Below are 22,781 nucleotides of genomic sequence, written 5' to 3'. Positions count from 1 at the left end.
GGATATATTGCATCAGCTTGTTGCAATTTTGCTTTCAAGTTCTTGCATTCAAGTTGCACTTTTCTTTCCCACCCCCTCTTTTTTTTAATGGAGAGATGGGCTCACAGGTTGTTGTCTGTGATCCCTTGGTCTTGTTCCAGTGTCGCTGCACAATTGCATGACTCCACTCCTGCACTCATCCCTTCCCATGGGCTGCAGTAAGAAGATGATGAACAAATCATAAATGTACTTCCTCAGTAACTAGAAATGGTCTTACCTCCCACATCTTTCTCAAAGTCTTTAGCTGGGGGGAGAAAAAGGGAATCAGTCTGCTGTAAAGGGTCTAAAATCAGTTTCCACACCTGTTTCATATGAAAGTTTGTATATTTTAGTAGTACCCTTTTCCAAATCACACATGAATGATAGAAATAACTATATTTCTCAAAGACCAGAAGCTGCATTTCTCTACACAGCACATTGTGTTTATTCCTACAAGGTTTTTGAGACATACAGCATTAGATACTGAATTAGGAAATAAAAGCTAGATGTTCAGTTTTGTTTTATTAGAAGAAGCTTTCTTATCTATTGAGAAAATACGTTGCAGGCTGGTGCACTTAGTACAAGGAACAAATTCTCAGAAAAATAAACCCAAATTGTTATCACCAAAAGCACAACTCTTAAATTTCTCAAACCTCAATTTTGCTTTCATTATCTCAGTGACTTTCTCAACTTTAGCCAAAGCCCAAGTATTTGAACCTATTTACCTCTAAACAAAACAGACAAAACTCAGTTGTCTCTAAGATGGAACATGTTAGTTTTGCTTAACCGGTCAAATCTAAGATTCCTCTTAGAAGCTGTCGATTAAGCCTTCTCCAGAAATTCCTCCATTATATGAAGTAGCCTCCTCATTCCCCACAAAACAGAACAAACTGTCCACAAAACCCAGCAGCCTCAAGCAAGAAAACAAACTGAGCATAGGCACTGCTAGGTCTGTACTTGCTGCTGTTGTGCTAAGTAAAACATTTGTCCGTACGTGTGAGGGACATCAAACTCTGTTGGACAGGCTAAAACAAACCTGTCTAGTTTTATGCAGAAAATACTTAAGTTTATGTAGGTACAAAATTTTCGTCTCTTATGAGATGCTGTTTCACATGAACTTGGTAAGAAAGTGATAAAATCCCATCAGCTATGTTAAGAAAATGTCCTTTTTTTACCTTTATCCTTATTAGGATGTTCACAATTGTTGTGAAAATATTTAACATTTGTTTTAATCAGATTAAAACCAATGCATATACATTAAAGATTACATTCTTCTATGTCATCGGTGTTACCTATTTAAAACAGGAAGGATGTTATAGATGTGAATCTGTGATTGCATTGTTTTGTCAAGGAGAGGGCAAGGTAACAGAAACATGTATATTGATTCTAAGATTAATTTTAAAATCCTGGAAAAATAAACTTCTAACAAATTTGACCTAGAGGGTTGTTGACTAGACTTTGTCTGCAAGGTTGGTCATAACCACATGTGTTCTGAAAGTTCAGATAGACTTGGAGGGGGTGGGTTTCTTATCCATTTCTGAAAGTTAATTGAAGAAGCATATGTAACAGAAAAGCATCATTAGCTTTACATGCCTCCAAACTCTCCTGGCTATCTCTTCAAACAGCAACACTGTTGGGAATGCGATCTGGGGAAAGGTAGTAGTAAGGAAGCTTTTTGTTCTTGTTGCGTTCGGTGATGGTGTTGACAATCTCATCCAAATTCTTGCGGAATTTTGCCATAGCCTCTTTCACTGGCTTCTCCACGAAGTGTTCATCTGGGTACATGCCCAGAAATAGCTAATTGAAAAACACCAAGAAATTATGCTTTAAGTAAGCAAAGGCAATTCTGTTTCAACATTATGTCATCCAGCAGAACAGCACCCAGAGTCTCACCTCACAAACGTTACTATTAAAATAGTACTAGCAATATTTAAGCTAGTCTACATCGAAACTACCAATGAAAGATGCTCTGCTACCTCCCCTCCATTGCTGGCTGCTTCTTTCCATCCTTGCATCTTTTTGTAGCGCTAGTTCAGGTGTCTATGTGGCACCTCCTCCACCTGTACAGAGCTCATCTGCTGAAAAACAGGCACTTTTCAGGCCAGTGGTCAGTCAGATGAGCTTCCTAAGTCAGATCTCTGCATAGCCATGCAAACATTTATGCTGCTAGAGAAAAGGACAGCATGAGAGTGGAATTAACAGCCAGAGATGAAAAAGGAAGATAACTACTTCATTCAGTGACAGTGCAAGTTTCTGTTGACTTAAAACTGTCCTTCAGAGTTTCAGTGACAGTTGCTTTAGTCAGCTTGGACTCGAAGGGTGCTCTGAATACTGCACTGACAATATGCACACTTAGGTGACTATTTTCCATGATACTACTCATAGTACCAGCTTCTCTGCTAGTACTGCTATTTTTTAGAGAGAAACTTAATTTAAAGTGCCCTCTGTCCATCATCATCCATTTAAGGATTTCAAAACATATCCCCGAGACAGAGCCCTTGGGTGAAACAACCAAGTACTGACAACCTTATTTTACATGAAGGAAATGGCTACACACCATGCTTGCAAAGCCTTCCACAGGCTTGTTTTGTTTTTGCTCCTCACCAGCCAGGCACGAGCCACCACTGTAGTGCACGTGGCACTGGAGCAGATTTTTCAAAGGGACAGGACATGGGGACAGAGAACTGCTGTACCTTCTTCCCCAGCACTGCTGGGGCAAGGAATGGAAAAAACCCTTATGACTCTGCAGCCCTCTTCCTCCCACACCAGCATCCTTATTCAGCAATGCCATGGACAAGCTTAGAAACTTTCATTTGAGCTGAAACAGAGTCTCAGTATAAGTATGACTTCTTGCTCAGAGCTGGTTTGCATCTGGCAGAATAAGGACAAACCCACACCACCGACACATCTCTACAGAAAAGTAAACATAGTCAAGTCAAGCACAGAGCAGCAATACAATCTTGTGAGTCTGTGCAGTCTTGCCATGGCCCTCATGGTCTCACCTACATCTCCACCACCCAGAGAAGGGAGGTTGACTTACTTCTTTGTCCTGGAATTGGCTTAAGGCCCAAACAGCTCCAAGATGCCAACAGGAACGTCCCCTGTCTGGCAGACTCTCCACAATTTGCTCAATGGTGACAGTCCCCTTTTCTGTTGGAGGAGGGCAGCGCATTGTTGGTGGGGCATTGGGAATCCAGGAACACCAGTCATACTGCACAACAGAGCAAGAGAGCACAGTGAAAACCTACAGTGGTTGGTATTTAGGAACACAGTGAAGAAAATCAGGAGTTTGACAACCGGGAATTTGCTTCTGTCTTATGAGCCTTTCAGAAAGAGAGGATATTAAGACAGGGAGATGCTCTAGAGAAGGACTGGAGGTGACAAGGAAGTCCCTTCTGTTTTTGCTCAGGAACTCACAAGAGAGTCACCTAAATGGGAGTAGTTATTCTGCTAACCACAGGCATGTGCCACACAGCCCAGATTCACCAGCCAGGCTAAGGCCTTAGCTATTTTATTAAACAAAGACCTTTTCTGATAACCTGAGGTGACATCTGAAAAAAAAATTAAAATCCCCTTTTCTTCAGTTTCTCTTTTCTGCAAAATTTCCTCCAAGAACATGCCCACAGTACTGTGGTCAGGCAGTGAGAGAGATAAAGGATGTTGTTTCATCAAGTAATATGGAATATGGCATGCAGATATGGCCATGGTGAGTGGCAGACTGGGAACTCAGAATCACTTCTGGCCTGCTTCACTGTTGTGAGCTGGTGATGTCTCCTTTTGCTTCAGATATGACCCTGAGTTTTGCTGCAATCTGAGATTATGCACTTCAGCTTAAAACTTGCAATACTGTCTGTCACAGTACCCTTCTGGACAAAATGTCCATCACACAGCTGGATAAACACATCATGTGGTGGGTGAGCAATTGGCTCACAGGTTGAACACAAAGGTTAATAGTGAAGGGTAACATCAGACTGGTGACCTGTCACTAGTGGGGTTCCACAGGGCTCCACCTTAGGCCCTGTGCTCTTCAACATCTTCATAAATGACTGGGACACAGGACTGGAAGGGATACTAAGCAAGTTTGCAGGTGATACAAAAGGTGGAGAAGCTGTTGACTCCCTTGAAGGCAGGGAGGCCCTGCAGAGAGACCTCAACAAATGAGAGGACTGGGCAGTCACCAACCATATGAAGTTCAACAAAGGGAAGTGCCAGATTCTGCACCTGGGCTGAGGCAAACCTAGATGTTCATACAGACTGGGGAATGAGATGCTGGAAAGCAGTGCCATGGAAAGGGATCTGGGGATCCTGGTTGGCGGCAAGTTGAATATGAGTCAGCAGTGCCCCGGCAGCCAGGAGGGCCAACCCCGTCCTGGGGGGCATCAGGCAAAGCATCGCCAGCTGGTCAAGGGAGAGGATTGTCCCGCTCTGCTCTGCACTGGGGTGGCCTCTCCTTGAATATTGTGTGCAGTGTTGGGCACCACAATATAAGAAAGACATTAAGCTCTTAGAGAGTGTCCAAAGGAGGGCAATGAACATGGTGAAAGGCCTTGAGGGGAAGCCATATGAGGAGTGGCTGAGGTCACTTGGTTTGTTCAGGCTGGAGAAGAGGAGACTGAGGGGAGACCTCATTGCAGTTACAACTTCCTTGTAAGGGTAAAAGGAGGAGCAGACAGTGATTTCTTCTCTATGGTGACCAGTGACAGGACCCTACGGAATGGCCTGAAGTTGTGTCAGGGGAGGTTTAGGTTGGATATTGGAAAAAGGCTCTTCACCCAAAGGGTGGCTGAGCACTGGCACAGGCTCCCCAGGGAAGTGGACACAGCACCAAGCCTGACAGAGTTCAGGAAGCATTTGGACACATGGTGTGACTCTTGGGGATGGTCCTGTGCAGGGCTAAGGGTTGGACTTGATGATTCTTGTTGGTCCCTTCCAACTCAGCATATTCTGTGATTCTGTGAAATTAGCACAACTTACAGCAGCAACCCACAGTAATCACCTGTGCCTGTGCTCACAGCAAAGGCAGAGTAAAGCCACTTAGCACAACTCACTGCATTTCATTGCAGAATGGGCCTCACACTACCATCACATCTCAAATCCAGGCAGTTCAGGTGATGTGTGAAAAACATGGTAGCTAGGCTGGACACCTGAACCCTTCAGCATTCCTGAAAGAGGTCTTACCAAAAGCTTGAAAAAAATTGCTCCTCATAATAAAATCAGTAAAACTAAAACATACAAGTTAGAACCCCTAAATCTGAGCTTTGGTACATATGTAGGACTCGGAAGGCCTTTCTCGGCTTCCAAATTACTGCAGTTTCTGTAGACTTCATGGGGATTTGCAGATGGCTCTGCAGTTATTTTGACCAGAAACAACAGTGTAATTCTGTACATCTACTAAAAAATACTTCTCAGACCTTGCACTGGTAGATGTACCTCCCAGTCCAGAAGGAAGAACAGTCTTCCCACAAATTCCTACCTGACCAAAGTTCACAGCTGCATGTTGAGCCGATGCGGTGAATATTATCACTGTGAGATATTCTGCTAGTGTCTCTCGTGTCCTGATCATCTTAGGAAACCCTAAATGAGAGAGAAGAAAAGCTTAAGTAACCCAGCTATGAAGTAAACCTTTTATCCAGCAGTAATCAAAAGAAAGGAGTAAGAGGGCTATGAAGCAGTCACTGAGGAGCAGGGCATTCTGTGAGTCTTGCTGTGTGGTCTAACAGAAGCTACTCAACCTCTCTATGCCTTGGCTGTGTGGTTATAAAAACAGGGTGATCCTGCCTTACCTTATACAGGTTTGTGAGGTATCACCATTTGCAAAGTATGTGGTATTCCGTAAGGGAAAGACAAAGTGTAATTACACCTTTAAAAAACACTGTGGCCCTGTCCTACCTACCCTGCAGCAAAGCACCCAGACAGTCCACAGGGCAGGGGCCTCAGATGCTCCATTTTTCCTCAGCCTGTAGTGCAAGCAGGGAAGGCTCATGTCAAGGAGGAAGTGACCATGTGCTTGTATTTATAAAGGTCTGAGGCTCAGCAATCAAGTGTACTGTGAGAAAGAGAGCAGGGAGAGCTTATTCGCTGAAATGGGAAGTGAGGAAATGAGAACTTCTGAAAGAGAAACAACAGAATGAGGAACAGAAATACTTGCATTAAGCTGTCTTTGAAGGAGAATAATCAAATGGAGCTATATAAAGAAAGAATGCAATAGTCAGGGACTAGGGCAATATTTTGCAACCAAAGCAACCCCAGGCCTGTATCTCTCTTATCCTCTCTAAATAACATGGTGCTGTACTTCCTGTCCCATTCCAGTGTGACCACAGGTCCCAGTAAACCTACAGCTCTGTCAGTACCCTGGAGCAAGCTGCCCCTGCTCAGCTGCTTCACACCTCCACCACCAACCTGATGCAGATGTGAACTCAACATGAGACAGGGAAGAGGCACACAGTATCTCTGGTCAGCCACTAAGCCCCAAGTGGAGAGGATGCACCATCCCCTCCTCTGTTCTGCTATCCTAAGCACACTGTGCTCATCTTTAAAGGAGTTTGGTATTCTCCCAGTCACAGCAGCCCTCACAGGGAAGAAATAGAGACTAGAGGGGGAGCCCCAAGTGCCATAGCCTCTCCCATTTATCCTCCTCCCATTCTTTACAGACCCAGCCAAGTCCCCCTGCTCTGGAGTGGCAGCAGTGCAGACAGAGATGGTGCAGGCCTGGCAGGCTTCCCATTTGCAGTGGCAGCCCTGCCCCTGGTGGTGCTTGTAGCTTCCCACCCCAGCTGTAGCCCTGGAAAGGCTCAGTACTTGTCCCATATCATGATGCTTAGGTCAAGCATGAAGTTCCTACAAGAAGGCCACTTCTAAGCTTTTCCTAAGAGACAACTTGACAAACAAAAAGGATAGCAACTAGGTGTATCCTGATGGTTTGCTTGACCAGGAAGAGAGAGTCCAGGAGGCTGTTATACACCAGCATATACTGCTAATGATTGGAAATACCACAGGTTTGCCTGGACATCTTGCACTCAAATGTGTGCCTGCAACGTCAAAGCCATTTGCCCTAGGTCACTGGCCAACAGGTGTTGCCAGATGTAAATCAGCCAGGACAGTGTCAAGAATCCTCACCCACCTCTATAAACTCCTGAAAATCTGCTTGGAAAAAATGTGAGTGGAAGTAAAAAACCCCCATGTTTAGGGAAAGATAGGGGAGTGTTAAGTCACGTGGGAGAATTGAGCCATGTTACAAGTGAGAGCTTCCATGGCCAAGTAATGGTTTGCAAGAAAAGAGAGGCAGTGAGAAGAGACAGAGTAAAGGAGAATATTTCTCAGAAATAATTATGAGTATCTTCTCTTGTAGAACAGCTCAGTGGTGACATAGATGCTGAACAAATAAAAAGTGCAGCAAGATACTCCTGGAGAGGTTCTTACATGTTCCTATTTGGTGCAAGGTTTGAAAGAGAGGATTCAAGGGGGTCTCACCGCTCCTTGTGATTTCTGTCAGTGTGCCTGGTGGTTCCAACAGTACCTACAGACATCATCCCTCCCCAATGCTTAAAGAACAAGCAGACAAGATCAAAGGACCTGTCCCCAGTGCAGACAGATTACATGAGTTGCCCAAGCTCATAATGAGAATCTGTGGCAAAGGAAGGCACTGTCTCCTGAGGGAGGGCCTGATCCAGGGTCTCACCCATAAAACTGAGCATCTTTGGGTCAAGAAGAGAGAGGGTCTCTAACAGCTCAAGGCGTGCTGTGCATGCAGCACTGCTGTCAGCAGGGAATCAACAAGCTGCAGACCTGGCAGGGCCATCACACCTTACCTGAGGCTTTCACACCCCTCATCCCATAGACGTAAATGTCTTTGACGAAAGCCTGGAGCTCCACATCCTCACACACCACCTCGTCGCTCTCATAGTAGATGTGGATCACATCCTCTGCAAAACTGCGGGCAGGAACAAACGAACAAAACGAAATCAAATGGAGAAAGCAAGTCTGCTGTTCCTCAAGGTCATCTACTGCCCTTGGAAATGCTGCGTGTGGAAAGGGATAAGGGCAAGAGAAGGTCTCAACACTCTCCTACCTCCTTCCTACAAGCAGCGGGAATGCACAGAGGGAACTTTGATTCATTTGGGACTGCAGCATCACTTCCTCCCCCAACAAGATGCTGGACCACACTGCATCTCCTGAACAATCTTGTGCACTTTATTCTCTTATATCAGCCTTTGCTCCTGCCCAGACCTCTATCATGACATCTACATTCTTCACTTAATACAGACTCCCTCTTGCATATCCACGTGGCTCTCACACTGGTAAGTGGGGTTCCCAAACTGTGATACCAGTACGATCCCCTTCATGTGGGACACTTCAAGGCTGCTCCTGAATATCATTCAAATAGTTGCACCCCTCCTACTGGACATCCTTTTCATGAAACACAACTGGCACACTCCAAAGTGGAGGTGGCTCAGGAAATTTCTCCTGGGGAGAAAAGATCTAGAGCTATTTCCTACACCCACTTGTTTACAGCAGACATCACCTCCCTGTTCAGTTCCTCTTTTCAAGGTCCCTCTTTCTACAAAAGCTCCCCAGGCTAACTCACCTCTGAAAGAAAGGCTCTTAAAACACTATGATAACAGAAAGAGTTCTGAAAGCATTAAAAACAGGTAAGCCTGATTTCCTGAAGATTTGCAGTTCATGACTGAAGGACTGATTAACTGGGCTATGTGCTGAGATATTCTGTCAGCTCTGCAGGTACCTATAATCTCTTGCTAATATTTTGACAACAACCCATAGGGTGAAACATTTGTCTGCAGATGCTGACTGATGCAATTAAAAACTGTTATTCAATAGAGATTTATCCCTTAATAAGATAAAAATCTATACATTTTATAAATTTATTGCAATTTGGAGACTTTTATTAATCTGTCAATGCGGTTCCTATCAACCAACAAAGTCAAGAGTTGTCACTGAGGCAGACAACTGCATTAACACCAAGAGTTTAAGCAATTTTAGCTTTTAGAGGAAGCCAAAGGAAAAGAAAAATTCTGCTAAATGCAGAGAGAAAACTGCATGAGTTCTGTCTCCATGCATTTGGCACAGGTGCCAGGTGATATGTAACGTAATCCTCCTCTTACAAAATGGCAGTGTTTTAGACCCCATTGCATAGAAATATAGGTTAGCATATGAAGTGCAGATGAAGCCTTTTGGGCTGCAGTATCTTGGGTTGATACGTCTATCTGCAGTTAGATCAGAAAGAGGAAGTTGAGTATTACAGAAGGGGTTTACAAATTTGCCTTGTGAGACTCCTTGTTTCTATAGGGACAACCTTATCAGCTTTCTTAAGTCTACATCATCTACCACATGTGAAGTAATGCTGGGAATAGAAATTATTTCATCAAAAGTGAAGACTGATAACCCCGCAGTGTGGGAGATTCATGGTGACTAGACACATACACAACCATGTCAGGAATCCTGACCATGGGTCAGGGTCTCACACACTCTAAAGGGTACTGCCTACACCATTTATAAATCAAATTATTCACCTATGAAGAATCTCTCAGCCAAGTTTGAGGCAGTGTAACACAATCCTCCAGTGAGGTTAACACCCACAAACAGTCAAACTAAACTGAGTTGACTAAGTACTACCTGGTATTTGAAAGTCATATCTTGATATGCAAAGAAAATACAGGAAAGAGAAGGACAAAAAAAACGGACTACATAAAGAAAACAACCACAGCAAAGTTATAACTTCCTTTTCTCTCAAATGGGCACTAACAATTGCAGGAAATTTTGCAAGATAACCCCTTGTCAAAACACAGAGAAAACACAGGAGACAAAGATATACCCAAAATTTCGAACATTATGCTTGCATCATAAACGCTCTATTTTCTGTACACAAAAGATCTAATTTTTAATGAACATGCTTTTCAAAAGTCATGCAACCAGGAACAGCTGCATATTTAGTAAGCAACTTATGCTATGCAAAAATACATTGTTTGTTAAACTAAACATTGCAGTAGAATAAAACCCTTATGAATCATTCCATTCTGAGGCAGCGTTTCAGACCTGAAAAGGAACCACATTTGTGTGGTTGATCAGCCTTGCAGTAGCTCTCCTGACTCAGAATTGCTGCCCTCCCTGATTAAACTAAGGCCTTGCAATTTTAAAGCATTTTTTAAGAAAGGTTTTGCTCTAATCAGTTAATACCTAATTTATTGAGTTTCAAAAGACAACTTTCACAGAAGTCAATCTTACATTTTCACTCCACAAAAACCTTGATGAACTCATGTGGCTGGCTCAGAGAGCTGGGTCTTCTTTTCATTTGTGCATAGTTAAAAAAATTGTTATTAAATTCCCTTTGCAGGCTAAATTCCAACTCAGTAAATTCTTGAAATCCTACAGAAGAGTACTTATAAAGGGTGCTCTGAAATACAGAATACAAGAAAACTGAAAAAAGCAGGAATTAACAGTCTTTCAAGAGTGTGTGCTTGGCTGTATCTTTCTCCTCCAATTAGATATGCTGGATGGAAAAGGCACCACATTACTAAACAGCCCATGTATTGTTCTCAAGAGAAGAAGTGAAGAGAAAAAGTGAGCAGAAAAAAAAAGAGATCTGTGTCTCTGTGACAGTGACTTTATGAGCCATTTCTTGAACTATGGTCTTTTACCTCTTTATAGCCTCCCACACTTTAATGCCATCATCCCGGTAGTAGTAGTAGGGGATATCCTCTTTGCTGTCCATCCCTTTAGCTTTGATCTCCTCTGGGAAGCAGAGGGAACGGTAAGTCAGATCTTTCATTGCTTTCTGTACCATTTGTACATGTCCTCCTCCACCCGTAGCATTTGCCTGCAGGAAGAATGGCAAGATGGGAACAGTGTTCACTTTGTGCCAAGACTGGCTTTCCGAATTTGCAGGAGACAGTATTCAGAGTGCTGATGAATCTGTTTTTCAAGGAGAAAACCACATCTCCACACAAAATACCAAACTGCAGAGTTCTACTGGAACTGTGCATTTTCACTGCAGAGATTTCATACCTCTCCCATGAATCACTGTTATTAACCACATTTTCACCATAGGTACAGCAGCTGCTTATACTGGAGTACAGTACCATCAAAGCATGGCACTTTCTGCCAGCCCTATGCTCCAGAATCAGTGCACGTGTGAAGGAAGGCAGCCATGAGCGTGTCAGATGACGGCTTTAGCTAAACTATGCACTGCTGCTACAGACTAGTTTAGGAGAAAATGTTTAGGGATGAAGGCTACCATTAGCCACCCTGGAATTTATGCCTGGAGATCAATCCTGCTGGGTGACTACTGATGAGGACTGGCCAGGGTTTCAGTATATTTACATTTGGAAAACACAGCATGTCTACAACAGATAGCACTTCAAAACTCTTTAGATAATCACTGCACAGAAGTTCCCAAATGTTGCTTTTCTAGCATATGATGTGAAAAGCAGCAGTAGTCACCTTACACTTACTGTCCTCCAGCTGGTTGTTCATCTACATTGGAACCAAGAAACTCTGGAACTCCAGGACCCTTGCTGGCAGGTTTTAGCCACACACTCTTCCCACATGCATGAGGTGCGGACATGATGCTTCTGTTTAAAGGGATAGGAGGTCTCCACAGTCTGCAGTGGAGTACAGATGACACAGAAGGTGGCTGGATTTAATCTCTCTATTTTGCTTGGGTGAAAAACTCCGAAGCAAGGAAGCTATTTTTGGCCTGGTGCAAGTGGTGTAAGGAAGACAGAGTTGTCCTGAAACAGAGGCTCCCTCTTTGAAAGGGCTTCTGAATCCTCTTCAAACTTAACATTTATTCCTAGCATGTTGTTACAGAGACTGCTCTGTGCTGACTTACTGTGGTTCCTAGATCCAGCATTCTGTTTCTCCCACTTAACTTGGTGTCATCTGTCAACTTCCTGAGGATGCACTCAACCCCTCATTCAAATCGTCGATAAAGGTATAATATACTGCTATGTTTCACTGGCTCAGATGAAGCTGAGATTTAATCCTAGCAGATCTGCTGTTTATGGCAACTCAAGAAGACAGGTTGGAATCTACACCCACTATTTGTGGGCTTCAAAATGTCTTACCTATGTGTCTTTCAGTGATGAAGATTTCAATTTGCAATTTTTATTCTCACAGAGTACTTAAAAGAAATTTGGGACTTAACTGTGTGCATACGTGTACAGAAATTTATGTGCGCAATATGATATCTTGCACTCCTATACTTATAACCCAAAGTCACATCAGCAATAAGTGATTGACTGACTGACATTGGCCAGTTCTGATTTGGCTACTTAGAGGTAAAAGAGAATATCTTTAGGATAACAAGTCATCAGTTCTGTGTGCCCGTTTCTCAGGTGATATTAGTTATCTTTGCCCTTTAGTAGCAAGGTCAAGAAATAAGGCAATATGTGATTAACAAAGGATATGTACATACATAACCACAAAGAACAACAAAGAACCGTGAACAAACATGAACAATGAAGATTCACAAAGAAGATTACCTACCTTGTCAAAAAGGCCACATTCACAGATAAGCTGTTCTCGGGCTTTGGTATTGATGGCTATTGTGAACCGCATATGTGGCACCAAGAGCTGTGAAATGGGACAAACAATGAAAGAAGGCAAATTCTCAGATTGAATTCAACAGCAACCAGATGTAAAGGTTGAAGTCCTGGAGGTCTTGGTAGTTTAGCTGTACCTTGCCTTGTAGGGCAGCCAGTTAAACTATTTTAGCAGAACTATCACCAGAACTTCCTTTTGGTTTGTCAACCTGATGTGATAACCACCCTAGCCCACATACATCCCTTCATGCAAGAACCAACCTTGAAGAGGGGATGTACAGCAGGCAGCTGCCGGAACATAGCTATGCTGAACACCTCTGAGACTAAGTGTGTCCGTAAGAGGTGGGTCACTGTCTGATGGACGTGGAAATCAGATGAGCGGACCCAAATTTTAGCCAGCAGCCAATCGTATGTGGCATCTGAAGGAAGGAATATGGGATTGTCTGGCCCAGGCTTTTGACCAAGCTGAAAGATACAAAGAACATGAAATCCCAAGTACTTCATGTTTAAAATGAGACAACAAGCAATGTGTCCCTTTAGAGACACTGACAGTAGGCCCACCTGGATTGCAATAGGTACAATTTTATTCTCCAGATTCTTATACAGCAGACAGATGGGTGCAGCCAAGTACTGTATTGTGCATGGGTCTGTTTTATTGGCATCCACACCATCAAGGACCTCATAGTCCACAATGAAAATGTTTCCTTGCTGTGGGGGAAAAAAAAAAAAAAAAGGAAGCATGATGTGTTTTAATGGTGTGCGAGCAGCAAGGCTTGGAACAAAGAAATGAGAAGTTGAGAAGTCTTGACTTCTGCCTGGTGGTTACAAGCTACCACTGGCCTGGCCTTGCCCTTGCTCATAGTGGCTCAGGGATGATGCCATTGAGACATCAAGTACTATTTCACAAACTGACTGACTTGTGTCTGCAGAGTCTTTCAGCAAAGAGCATCTATGTGTTTGGCACTCATGCAGTGACACTCAGATGTAAACAAGTTTCACGCTGCCAGTTGAAGAGAACCCTGTGCTCACTGTACAAACAAAAGCGAGGCACCACCCTTGTCAAACTTTCTTCGGCATGTTAGTTCAACTCAGCAGGTGACAATAGGGGTAAGACCTGGGCTTGGTAAGATCCTACCAGGAAAGAAAGAGACACTTTTCCCCCCTGAGGCATTCAGTCAATCCCTAACCTTTTAGAGGAAACCACTGAAAAAGGACCCTTCACTTCCTGGTTACAGCTCTTCCACTGGACCTGCAGAAAGGCATGGCCTGCAGCTCCAGGACAGCAGGAGAAAACAGTCAACAGAAGTGCTGTCAGTCTGCAGAGACAAACGGCTTTGCCATGACCAACCAGAAAGCCTGAAGAGAGATGTGGCTGAAGCAGTTAGAACAGAGTTTGGAGGTTAGAGAATACGAGAAGGAACGGGTGCAGTCCAGCCTGATCCAGAGCTGTACCTTCACTTCCTCTTCCAGCGTCAGGTTCCTCTCCAGACTGCATTCTACCATATCCATAGTCACAGGCAGCTTCTTGGGTATCTCTGTGCATCTCTGTATCAGCACAGGATTACATCCATTCAGGAACTGGTAGCCAAACATAAAATCTTCCTTCCAGTGCTGCATCACATATTCTAAAGGAAAAACAAACCTGGAGCATCAACATTTGCACTGCATCAATATCCTACTGGAGGACTCCTCCTTTCCCCCTCACTTTTTTGTTATACTGCACTCCAACTTTGACTACAGAAAGCAGCAGAAAAGGATTCAAAAGGTGATGCAGAATTTTAAGAAAAATCACTTAAGTTAAATTGAAAAGTTAATCTTTGCTTCTCACTTTAAGAAAAAATAAATTGATAATAATTTGTTTCTCCATGTACAGAATCAATGAGGAGCAAAATATTCCAATTCTATGAAAAATACTCTCTTCATCTGCAAATGACCTTCTCAGGTCTTCCATTATATTTTTAAATCTCACTCTTCAAATTCACAAGGTATATGCAGTACAGAGGGATAAGTCCAAAAACAGATGGCACAGGCAGGAGAAGGGCAATACACAACAAGGTGTGTAGGGGAAGAACCAGCAGTGGCTAGAGCAGTTCTCTTACCTGGAGTTGGGTGAGGGATATCTGGGGATGGGTTTGGATTTGGCTTTCACTTAGTAAAACTCCTCATTCATTATTTTGCTTGTTTAAATTTTTTCCCTCTATTTACTTTTCAATTGCTAATATAAACCCAGATTAACGTATCAGTAAAATTCTAGTCTGGGGTATTTCATCTCTTTACTATTACATATGTAGTACAAATGGATATTTTCCATAGTTGCAGTGTTCTGTTTCATAATGTCATGTCACCACTTCAGTGATGACTGATAGCCATCAGTTTACAAGTTCAGAGTCAGAAAAAACATGATTATGTGAAAAATGCCATTGGTGTCTTCAGGGAAAAAATTAAGCTAGTAAAGTTTTCCACTATTGTCTATTTTCAGACAAGGCAGAACTTTTTCTGAAAGCAGTTTATTTTTCTAAAGAGGGTAAAAAGGTGAAAAATATAGGCCCAAAGGAATGCAGTGATAATTAAAACAAAAAAGTCTCAAAACCCAGAATGCTCTCTAACAAAGCATAAAAACATTAAGTTTACATGAAGTGACATTTACATTATCTCTGTCAATTGCATAATGAGTCTGAAGCTGTATCTGAAGTTTACACCAAGCAAAAAATAATTCATCACCTTAGATAGAAACTGCATGACTGAAAAATGCCTTGAACCACCTTCTCCATTATCCCTGTTTCTGCCAAGTCTTGCAAAAAAGGCAAATTCAGAATTGTATTAACATAACTGATACTGACACTTAATGTTTAAATGTCACAGAATTGGAGCTTTCCTCGTGGGTATGGAAATGTTATCAATGAAATTAATTGCAGATCACATCTAATTCTTGTGTTAAAAGTATTTCAGGAAGCAATCTTATTAAATGTAACAAATTGCTGTAATTAGTTTTTAATAGCTTTGCCACCTCGTGTGCTTGGTTTTATACCCTTGACCACATAATTACTCTTATTTGCATGAACTGATCCTTAGGTAGCCTGAAGAAAGGTAAAACTTCAGAGCAGGAGGGAAAAGATTTTCCTTTGCAGAGTATGAGCAGCCTATTCACACACATTTGAGGAGTCACACACTAACCAATTTATAGTAGCTGTGCATTTATTATATCCAGTAACACAATCCAATAAAGTAACCATGGGTTAGAGCAGAAGGTTGGGCCTGGCTCACAAATCCAAAGCTCCCCAGCCCTGCTCTACACAAATGTCACCATGAACTTCAAAACCCGTGACCCTCTGCAATTCTTTTTACTGGGTTTTCAAGTAACTGCCAAGATTTTCGTATTGAAAAGGGCTAAAGAAAAGCAGTAGTTTATCTTTTATATGTTAATACTACATCAATGGAGTTTTTAACAGTAGGAAAGACACTGAAAAAACTGAACACCCCTGAAACCAAAAGTGAAACTCACACTCTGAGACAGGGATTTTTGTCTTCTAGTAAGAAGATGTGAGTATGAAATGGCAAGCACAAGCAAGATATTTAATGAAATATGCATAGCTAATTCTGACATATTTTTGACAAGAGACATTTTGGATAAATGCCACAAGCTTTTTCAGCTCAAGCTCACACTAATTTCCAGTAATAACCACAGTTCCTCAGAGTGTGGTCTGATGACTCACTCTGGCTCAGCAGGACGAGGTGAATGAGTTACAGTTCCCACATCATTCTCAGCATTTTGCAACCCATCCCCAGATCCGCTGGCCTAACAACATGGGCCTTCATATCTGAGTTCTGTCAAAATAATCCCTGTGGGGAAAAATATACCCCTGGAAAGCATTTGAGCTGCCCCATGTCACTGACACAGATGGCCCACAAGAACCAAGAAGGAAGCTACAGGTCTTATGACAGCAGAACCAAGGCAGTAGCAGCATCCCTGTGTTGGAACAGGGTCGAGAAGCTGGGACTTTTAGCAGCAATGCAACTGAGCACATGGCTGGGATACTAGGCAACAGTCTTTGATCTTGTCTGTCAGAGGCAAGAGGGGTCACCTTCACACTTGCCCTTAGCAGAGAACAGTATCAGACTTGCCTTTTTGGAGATTTTCCATGTATTTAGATGGCTGAAGCGGGACATGCACAATCAAACTTTCAAAGATGCCTTAACAGCTAATATGATCTGAAAAGCACCCCCACTAAGCTATCTCTAGGTTTAGATGCAAAATACTTAATAAAATATATCCTATGGGACTTGTACATACTTGAAAATACATTTCTAAAACACAAAAGGGACTATGATGCCCAACTGGATTGACCTCCAGTTTAGCTCAGGACAGAAAAGGTCTCTGAGCAATTACTAGTAATTTTAGTTCCTTGTGAGATCATATCTTTGTTTTTCAGTCTTGAGGGTTGATGATCTGCAGTCTGAGATTACAGTTTACTTACTGGAGAGCAGAGAGCAGGTCAGCCACTTCCATCCTGATCAGATATGTACAAGACAACTAATTAATCATTCTATGAGGCAAACATGAGCAAAGGCTGATAAACCCACCAGAGATTGTGTTGCTGATTCTGACAAAGATCCTCTCAAAATCTGCAAAATCACTCCAGGAGGACTGGAACATGTGCATGAACCGGTTGATATAAAGATTCTCCATCCTAAATATAAACCAAAATGAAACATATCTGAAAAAAATGATCTTCAGTGTCCCCAATATCCTTCCCCATTCTTTTCCACCCTTTTATATATCTAAACAGAATAAATTTTTAGCAATGGAATATGGGATTCGTCACCCTACAGAAATAAATTTACAGGCTGTACCTTTACACACAAGCCTGAAAGGCATATCAAGGGCTCAGCTCTTGCTATTGCACTTACAGAACTCTGTTCTAGAGTTGTTCTTGGCAGCCTACAACAGTAGTGCTTTAGGACCTATGTCATATAAAAACTATAGTCAGAAAAACCAGTGCTTCACATGTTGTCAGTAGTTAGCATCAGCTGAGACTGCTGATTATTAACACCAATTCAGAAAGGGATATGGTAACACAAAGAGACTGAGTGATGTGCAGAACAAGTGAATTCAGAACAAACACAGCCCAGGATCAGTCAGCCACTATTCCTAAACAGCTACTGTAAGTCTCTATGTGATCAAGGCCAGACTGGATCCGTACAGTGTGAGACTTGAGCTTTTGAGAGCTTTCTATTTACTTGAGCTGCTGGTTAAACTTGGCCCTTAAACCTCAGAAACCAAATCACTTGGTCGCAGACATCACATGAACACAGCGGGCTGGGAACCAGATATATCTCATTTAAAGTGCAAATTCAGCAAAACATTTTATCTACACCACAGCTGAGCAAGTCCCCTTTATATGAGATGACAAGTCCTAAATTATTACATAAATGCTAACCTGTTGTTATTAAATAGAAATCCTTTACTTTGACCAGAAAGTAAATAATGAATTTGAAAAAGAAAGCTGGTTTCCCACTAACACTTCAAATGCACAGACAGCACACAAAGATACACAGGGCAGATAACAGAGTAAAGAAAGGTCACAGTGTTGCAGGAAATTCTCCCAAACAGAATTTGAGGGAGGAATAATCCCAGAAGGGTGGATTTATCATCACTAAACTTATAAAAAGGCTTGGATTAGAACTGGCTCAAGAGGACCAAAAGTCTGGAGAAACAGCAAGTGGTAATCTGGAGGAGGGCTCTAGACCAGCATGACCATAACCCCCACAAAGGAGCTGCTTCTGCACTAAGCCCAGATGGGGTACATGTAGAATGGGCTACTGCACTCAAACTGAAGGCAGGACCCATGCCTTCCCCCATGTATCTCCATTCCATTCCTGTAGACAGTTGCTCCAAGCTCCCAGTGTGTATCAGGGTAGCTAGATAAGGGCTATCAAACTCATTCTTAGAAGATTTTCACAGATCACTCAACCAAAATCATAGGTCTAGATTTTTCAACAAATGTGCCAGACAAAAAGCATTGCTATTCCTTGGAAAAATCTCTTTTGTGTCATACCAGTTATCCAGAATGGCTGGCTATCTGCAATACAGTTTCAGGTTCCTCCTTCATGGGGAGGACCCCTTACAGCCAATGACAAAGACAGATGTCCCTGCACTCTGCTGAATTGCTTCCAAGTTTCACTTGGCTGCAACTCAGGATCTCTGTCAACATGCCACAGCCTGGCAAGATAGGATTGCTGGAAGGGGAATGTAGCCTCCATGTGTCCTAATGGCAAACCTCTCATCTCTGGCATTCAGATGCTGTTGCTCCTGTATTACTCAGATCTTCTATATGAGCTGGAAAACAGGTGTTGTGCACTGGCTAACACTATGCTAGAATCAACTGCTCTTGGAAAACACAGGACCTGGAGAAGTCTGGAATATCATGCCATTGCCAGGGCAAAAAAAGATCTCAATGATCTTGCATGGGGTTTTGCCTATTTTCACCTCTTGCTTAGAAACTCTTCTTGGTTTTGCCACAGGTTTATTTACAGAAGCACAACCCAATAACTACAATGGAATTTTCCCTTTTTCAGGATGGCCTCATCCCTGTGTCTGTTTCATGATGAACAGGCTGTACTGTTGTTCTGCCTGATTGAATCTCAGAGCACTTCACAAATATGCATGGGGTCTTCTCTGGTATTGCATTAAAAAGGTACAAAAGCACACACTCTCTGGCCTGTTCTGTCATTTTCCTAACATCCTAGTTGGCAGGAGACAGAAAGCTAGAGACCCCAACTCTTCAAAGCTATTCATTTGCCTTATTCCAATTAGCTCTGAAAGACTGAGGTTCACCTAGTCATATGTGCTACAGAAACACACCCATCACCCTGTTCACACCTGCTGGACATTCATTCTGCTAAAAAAAAAAAAAAAAACAAAAACTGTTGAGGTTACAAAGCATCATTCTACTGTGAAAAACAGATCCTAGTGTGGTGAAGAGAGGAGGGAGGAAGAAATCTACAGCAGAGCTAATACAGACAAAAAAAACCATTTGTTCTTTAAGGCTTCCAATATTCCAAATTAGAAAACAAGCATGTAGGTTTTCTTGGAACAAGCCATGGGATTTGACTCTGTTGGTAGTGGAATTCAACTGCATAAATGCAACACCCAGAATGCTCTGACATGTAAACACTAGTCTTGTCTCATGTCAGACTATCCCACCACCTAATATCTGAGACACTGTGATGTGACCTGGGCATTTGAGACAGCACAGAAGGAAACTTAAAGGTCAGAGAGGTCCTATTTGCCTCATTGACACTGTAATATTCCAGAGCTCTGCAGGATTGATTACTCAGGCTCAACCAATGGCCATCCAGTGTTTTTCTCAATTACATGACATGTGCAAGCTGGTGGACAGAGACTTTGTTGTCCCAAGCAGAAAACACTCAGATGAACTGATGAACTGCTCAGCAGGATGTCAAGGGTGCATTGATAGCATCTTCTTTGGGTATGTGACTGAAAGGTTTGATTATCACCAACAGTCAGATGAGAGACAAGTATCTCCAGGGGGAAAAGTTGAGAACTAAGTCAAAAACCCAAGGTCTGAGGGGCCTATAGTCCTTCTGCTTTTCACCAATGCCTCCTCCATCCACCTACAGCCAAAACCATATCTAACAAGAATCCAGGGGCCCACTGTGAAAAGCTTAAATATTGATAATTAAAAAATAAAATAAAATAAAAAATCCATTCAATTCTTTCCTATTTTGATTGAGCAATGATCCAGCTGGGAGAAAGGAATCCAGTTTTGAGATTCAATGAAACCTAAAACATGATCAGATCCATATCCTGCCCCAAAAGAGATTCTGAAAAACTCCTGAAGTCCCATAAACACTTACGCTTTAGTGTAGTTCAGAATGAAGTCAATTCCCTTTTCATTGTCAAACTGGATGTCACGAGGCAGTTCACTGTGAGAATGGGCATCGATGCTCAGGGGAAAGCCAGGATGCCACTCCTTCCAGCTGAGAAAACAGAAGAGGTTTGATCAACCATATAACCTTACCAGCATGAGAGCTGTGTCTTTCCTTTACCTACTCTGCTTCTGTGACTCGCCCCTATAAAGGAAATTTTTGGCAGACTCAGGCCAAAAATAGTGACTTACATCACATCAATACCTACCAGTACCCTACAGAATCCTCAAGCACTGCTTGGCCATCTACCTTCACAAAGCTTGAAGTGACTTATATCTGCGGTATTTCTAAACACTTGTCACCTTTGATTGAAACCAGCATTAGCTTCAAATGCATTGGGAGGGGAGGGGACAGAGAGACAGACAGGTGTCCAATGCACACTCATTCTTGGGGCTGCATTTTTGCAGAACTGAGATCCGGCAGCTAAAATACTCAGACATGTATTTAGATTCCTTCAAAAGGCACTCTCCAGGAGACTCAGATATCCTTGATTCAATTCCTCAACCTCCTAATGGTCATGGCACACATTCTCTGCTCCATTTTTATTTCAAAACAACAGAAAGTGAACTGTAAAGAACAGTGTTTCAGTGGTATTTCCAAATTGCCTGCCACACACAGACTGCATTGTGTGTTATCAGTTATGCATCTGAATTGTAAATAGCTATTTCCCTGAAATTACAAATGATTTTGCCTTCCTTCTTGCATACATAAATAAAATTTTGTGTCACACCTCTTTTCGAAACATATTTTTCTCTGCTCTATTTCCTCCAATTTGTAAGTTAGAGCCTTTCTTATTCAAATGATATCAACACCACATGGACCAAGCCTCAATCCATCAGTTCTGAGTGGACCCTCTACCCTGATCCTTATTCTCATGATACGGAGATGGAACTGCAAGAAACTTTTGTTATTTTAACAGAATATGTTTCTTGCACAAGGAAATGTCTAATGCCTTCTGGAGTTACTAGTTTATAAAAGACAGCATTTTCTCATTGTGACACTGATTAGGAAAAAATACCTATGACAGTATTAGGGTGGGTATCACAACTGTGTTCTGTTAGCACATTCCAGTCCACTCAAACAGGGACAGATTTTACACTGCACCCCAATGCAGGAAACAACTATAAGTAGCTTGCTGCAGCAGCCAAAAAGCTCCAGTCAGAGCTGACATGTTCACATCATGTTCCAAAACTGTAGTACTGCTCGTAACAGGCAAATGAAATATGCTTCCAAATCTTCCTTGAAAGCACAACTGTGTGCCAGAGGGCCCACAATTAGGCTGTATCACTGAATTTCCACTTAAGCCTTCCAGACAGCCTTATCTGAGATTCAAGTACCTTGTAATGTCCCTTGCACTAGGATGATCATCACTTAGAGTGAATTCCACCTAAGTAAAAACCAGATATGGCCAACATGGTAACTTATGCTTTCTCTTATCCAGGAGTTGAGTAATTAGAGCCATATGATAATCTGAACATACTCTCCCAAACTCTGAGCTGATGAGAACAGACCCTGGACCATCTGGGGAGCAGCAGGAAACTCACCGGTACATTTTCTGACGGGACTCAAGCTCTTTGCGTCTGTGCTGCTTCAGAATCTGAGTCTTGTCATCTCGGGGTAGCTTTGCTGTGAAACAGGGAAAAAGACAGGGTTATGAGGTTTCCCCACCACCACTGCCCAGGTGTTGAGAAGGACAGCAGAGTTTTCAAACCTTCAAACTTTTGATCTATACCTTTACAAAGTTTCTGTGGAAAGTGCTTTCATGATCCAATTTAGTACTTTGAGTAGAGACACAGGTCCTTAATAGAATCTGTGGAAGGAGATAAGCTCCTAAGTTGGTGCCTCCAAGGGGCAATTAGCTCAAGCTAGGAACATCTGTCTCAACTGTATATAAAACCTGGATTCCTAGTGTAGACACTTGCTGTATGTATCTAGTGTTAAATGGTCTGAAGAGGGTCATGGGAATTAATTTTACAGTTCAGTATCTAAGGGAATTTTCATCAATAAGAGAAACTACAATATTGTTCCAGCTCATCTTCTCTGCTAAAAGACCTCTCCAGGAAACATCACTGAACCTCCCTCCTGAGAGACAGCTGTGCTCTCCCCATCAGCGTGGGGCAATAATCCCATCTTCCTGCCATGAGAACAGAAAGAAAAAACAAAGAGGCTTTATTTCCAGATATTTTGCTCTTCTGACCATGAATTCAACATACCACTAAACACAGAGACTTCCTTAGTGATCAGAGAAAGGGCAAG

General features: G+C 42.4%; 1 protein-coding gene across 2 annotated transcripts; it reads right to left on the bottom strand.

Annotated features, from left to right (window-relative positions):
- Positions 1-344: 344 nt before the first annotated feature.
- Positions 345-22,147, bottom strand: LOC135417816 (polyunsaturated fatty acid 5-lipoxygenase-like). 2 transcript variants are annotated; one of them, XM_064662331.1, is made up of 12 exons: positions 22,070-22,147; positions 20,454-20,576; positions 17,157-17,263; positions 14,028-14,200; positions 13,137-13,283; positions 12,837-13,040; positions 12,520-12,606; positions 10,671-10,849; positions 7,827-7,948; positions 5,492-5,592; positions 3,059-3,229; positions 345-1,815 (listed from the first exon to the last, which is right to left on the bottom strand). In XM_064662331.1, the coding sequence occupies exons 1-12, from the start codon at positions 22,075-22,077 to the stop codon at positions 1,636-1,638; spliced, it is 1,602 nt and encodes a 533-aa protein (XP_064518401.1). In that variant the 5' UTR covers positions 22,078-22,147; the 3' UTR covers positions 345-1,635. The 2 variants fall into 2 exon arrangements, with proteins under 2 accessions (XP_064518401.1, XP_064518402.1); XM_064662332.1 differs by lacking the exons at positions 17,157-17,263; positions 22,070-22,147 and having other exon boundaries at positions 20,454-20,531.
- Between the last annotated feature and the right edge of the window lie 634 nt (positions 22,148-22,781).

This window comes from Pseudopipra pipra, chromosome 8 (assembly GCF_036250125.1).
Source record: "Pseudopipra pipra isolate bDixPip1 chromosome 8, bDixPip1.hap1, whole genome shotgun sequence".
Lineage (NCBI taxonomy): Eukaryota > Metazoa > Chordata > Aves > Passeriformes > Pipridae > Pseudopipra > Pseudopipra pipra.
Note: the sequence above shows the minus strand (reverse complement) of the source record. Positions and strands in the feature narration are given on the sequence as shown.

Coding starts and splice junctions, on each gene's coding strand:
- LOC135417816 (XM_064662331.1), bottom strand. Junction 13,284..14,027: donor CGCTGGAAGAGGAAGTGAAG/GTACAGCTCTGG, acceptor TTTCCCCCACAG/CAAGGAAACATTTTCATTGT. Junction 7,949..10,670: donor GTGTGGGAGGCTATAAAGAG/GTAAAAGACCAT, acceptor TCCTGCCCGCAG/TTTTGCAGAGGATGTGATCC.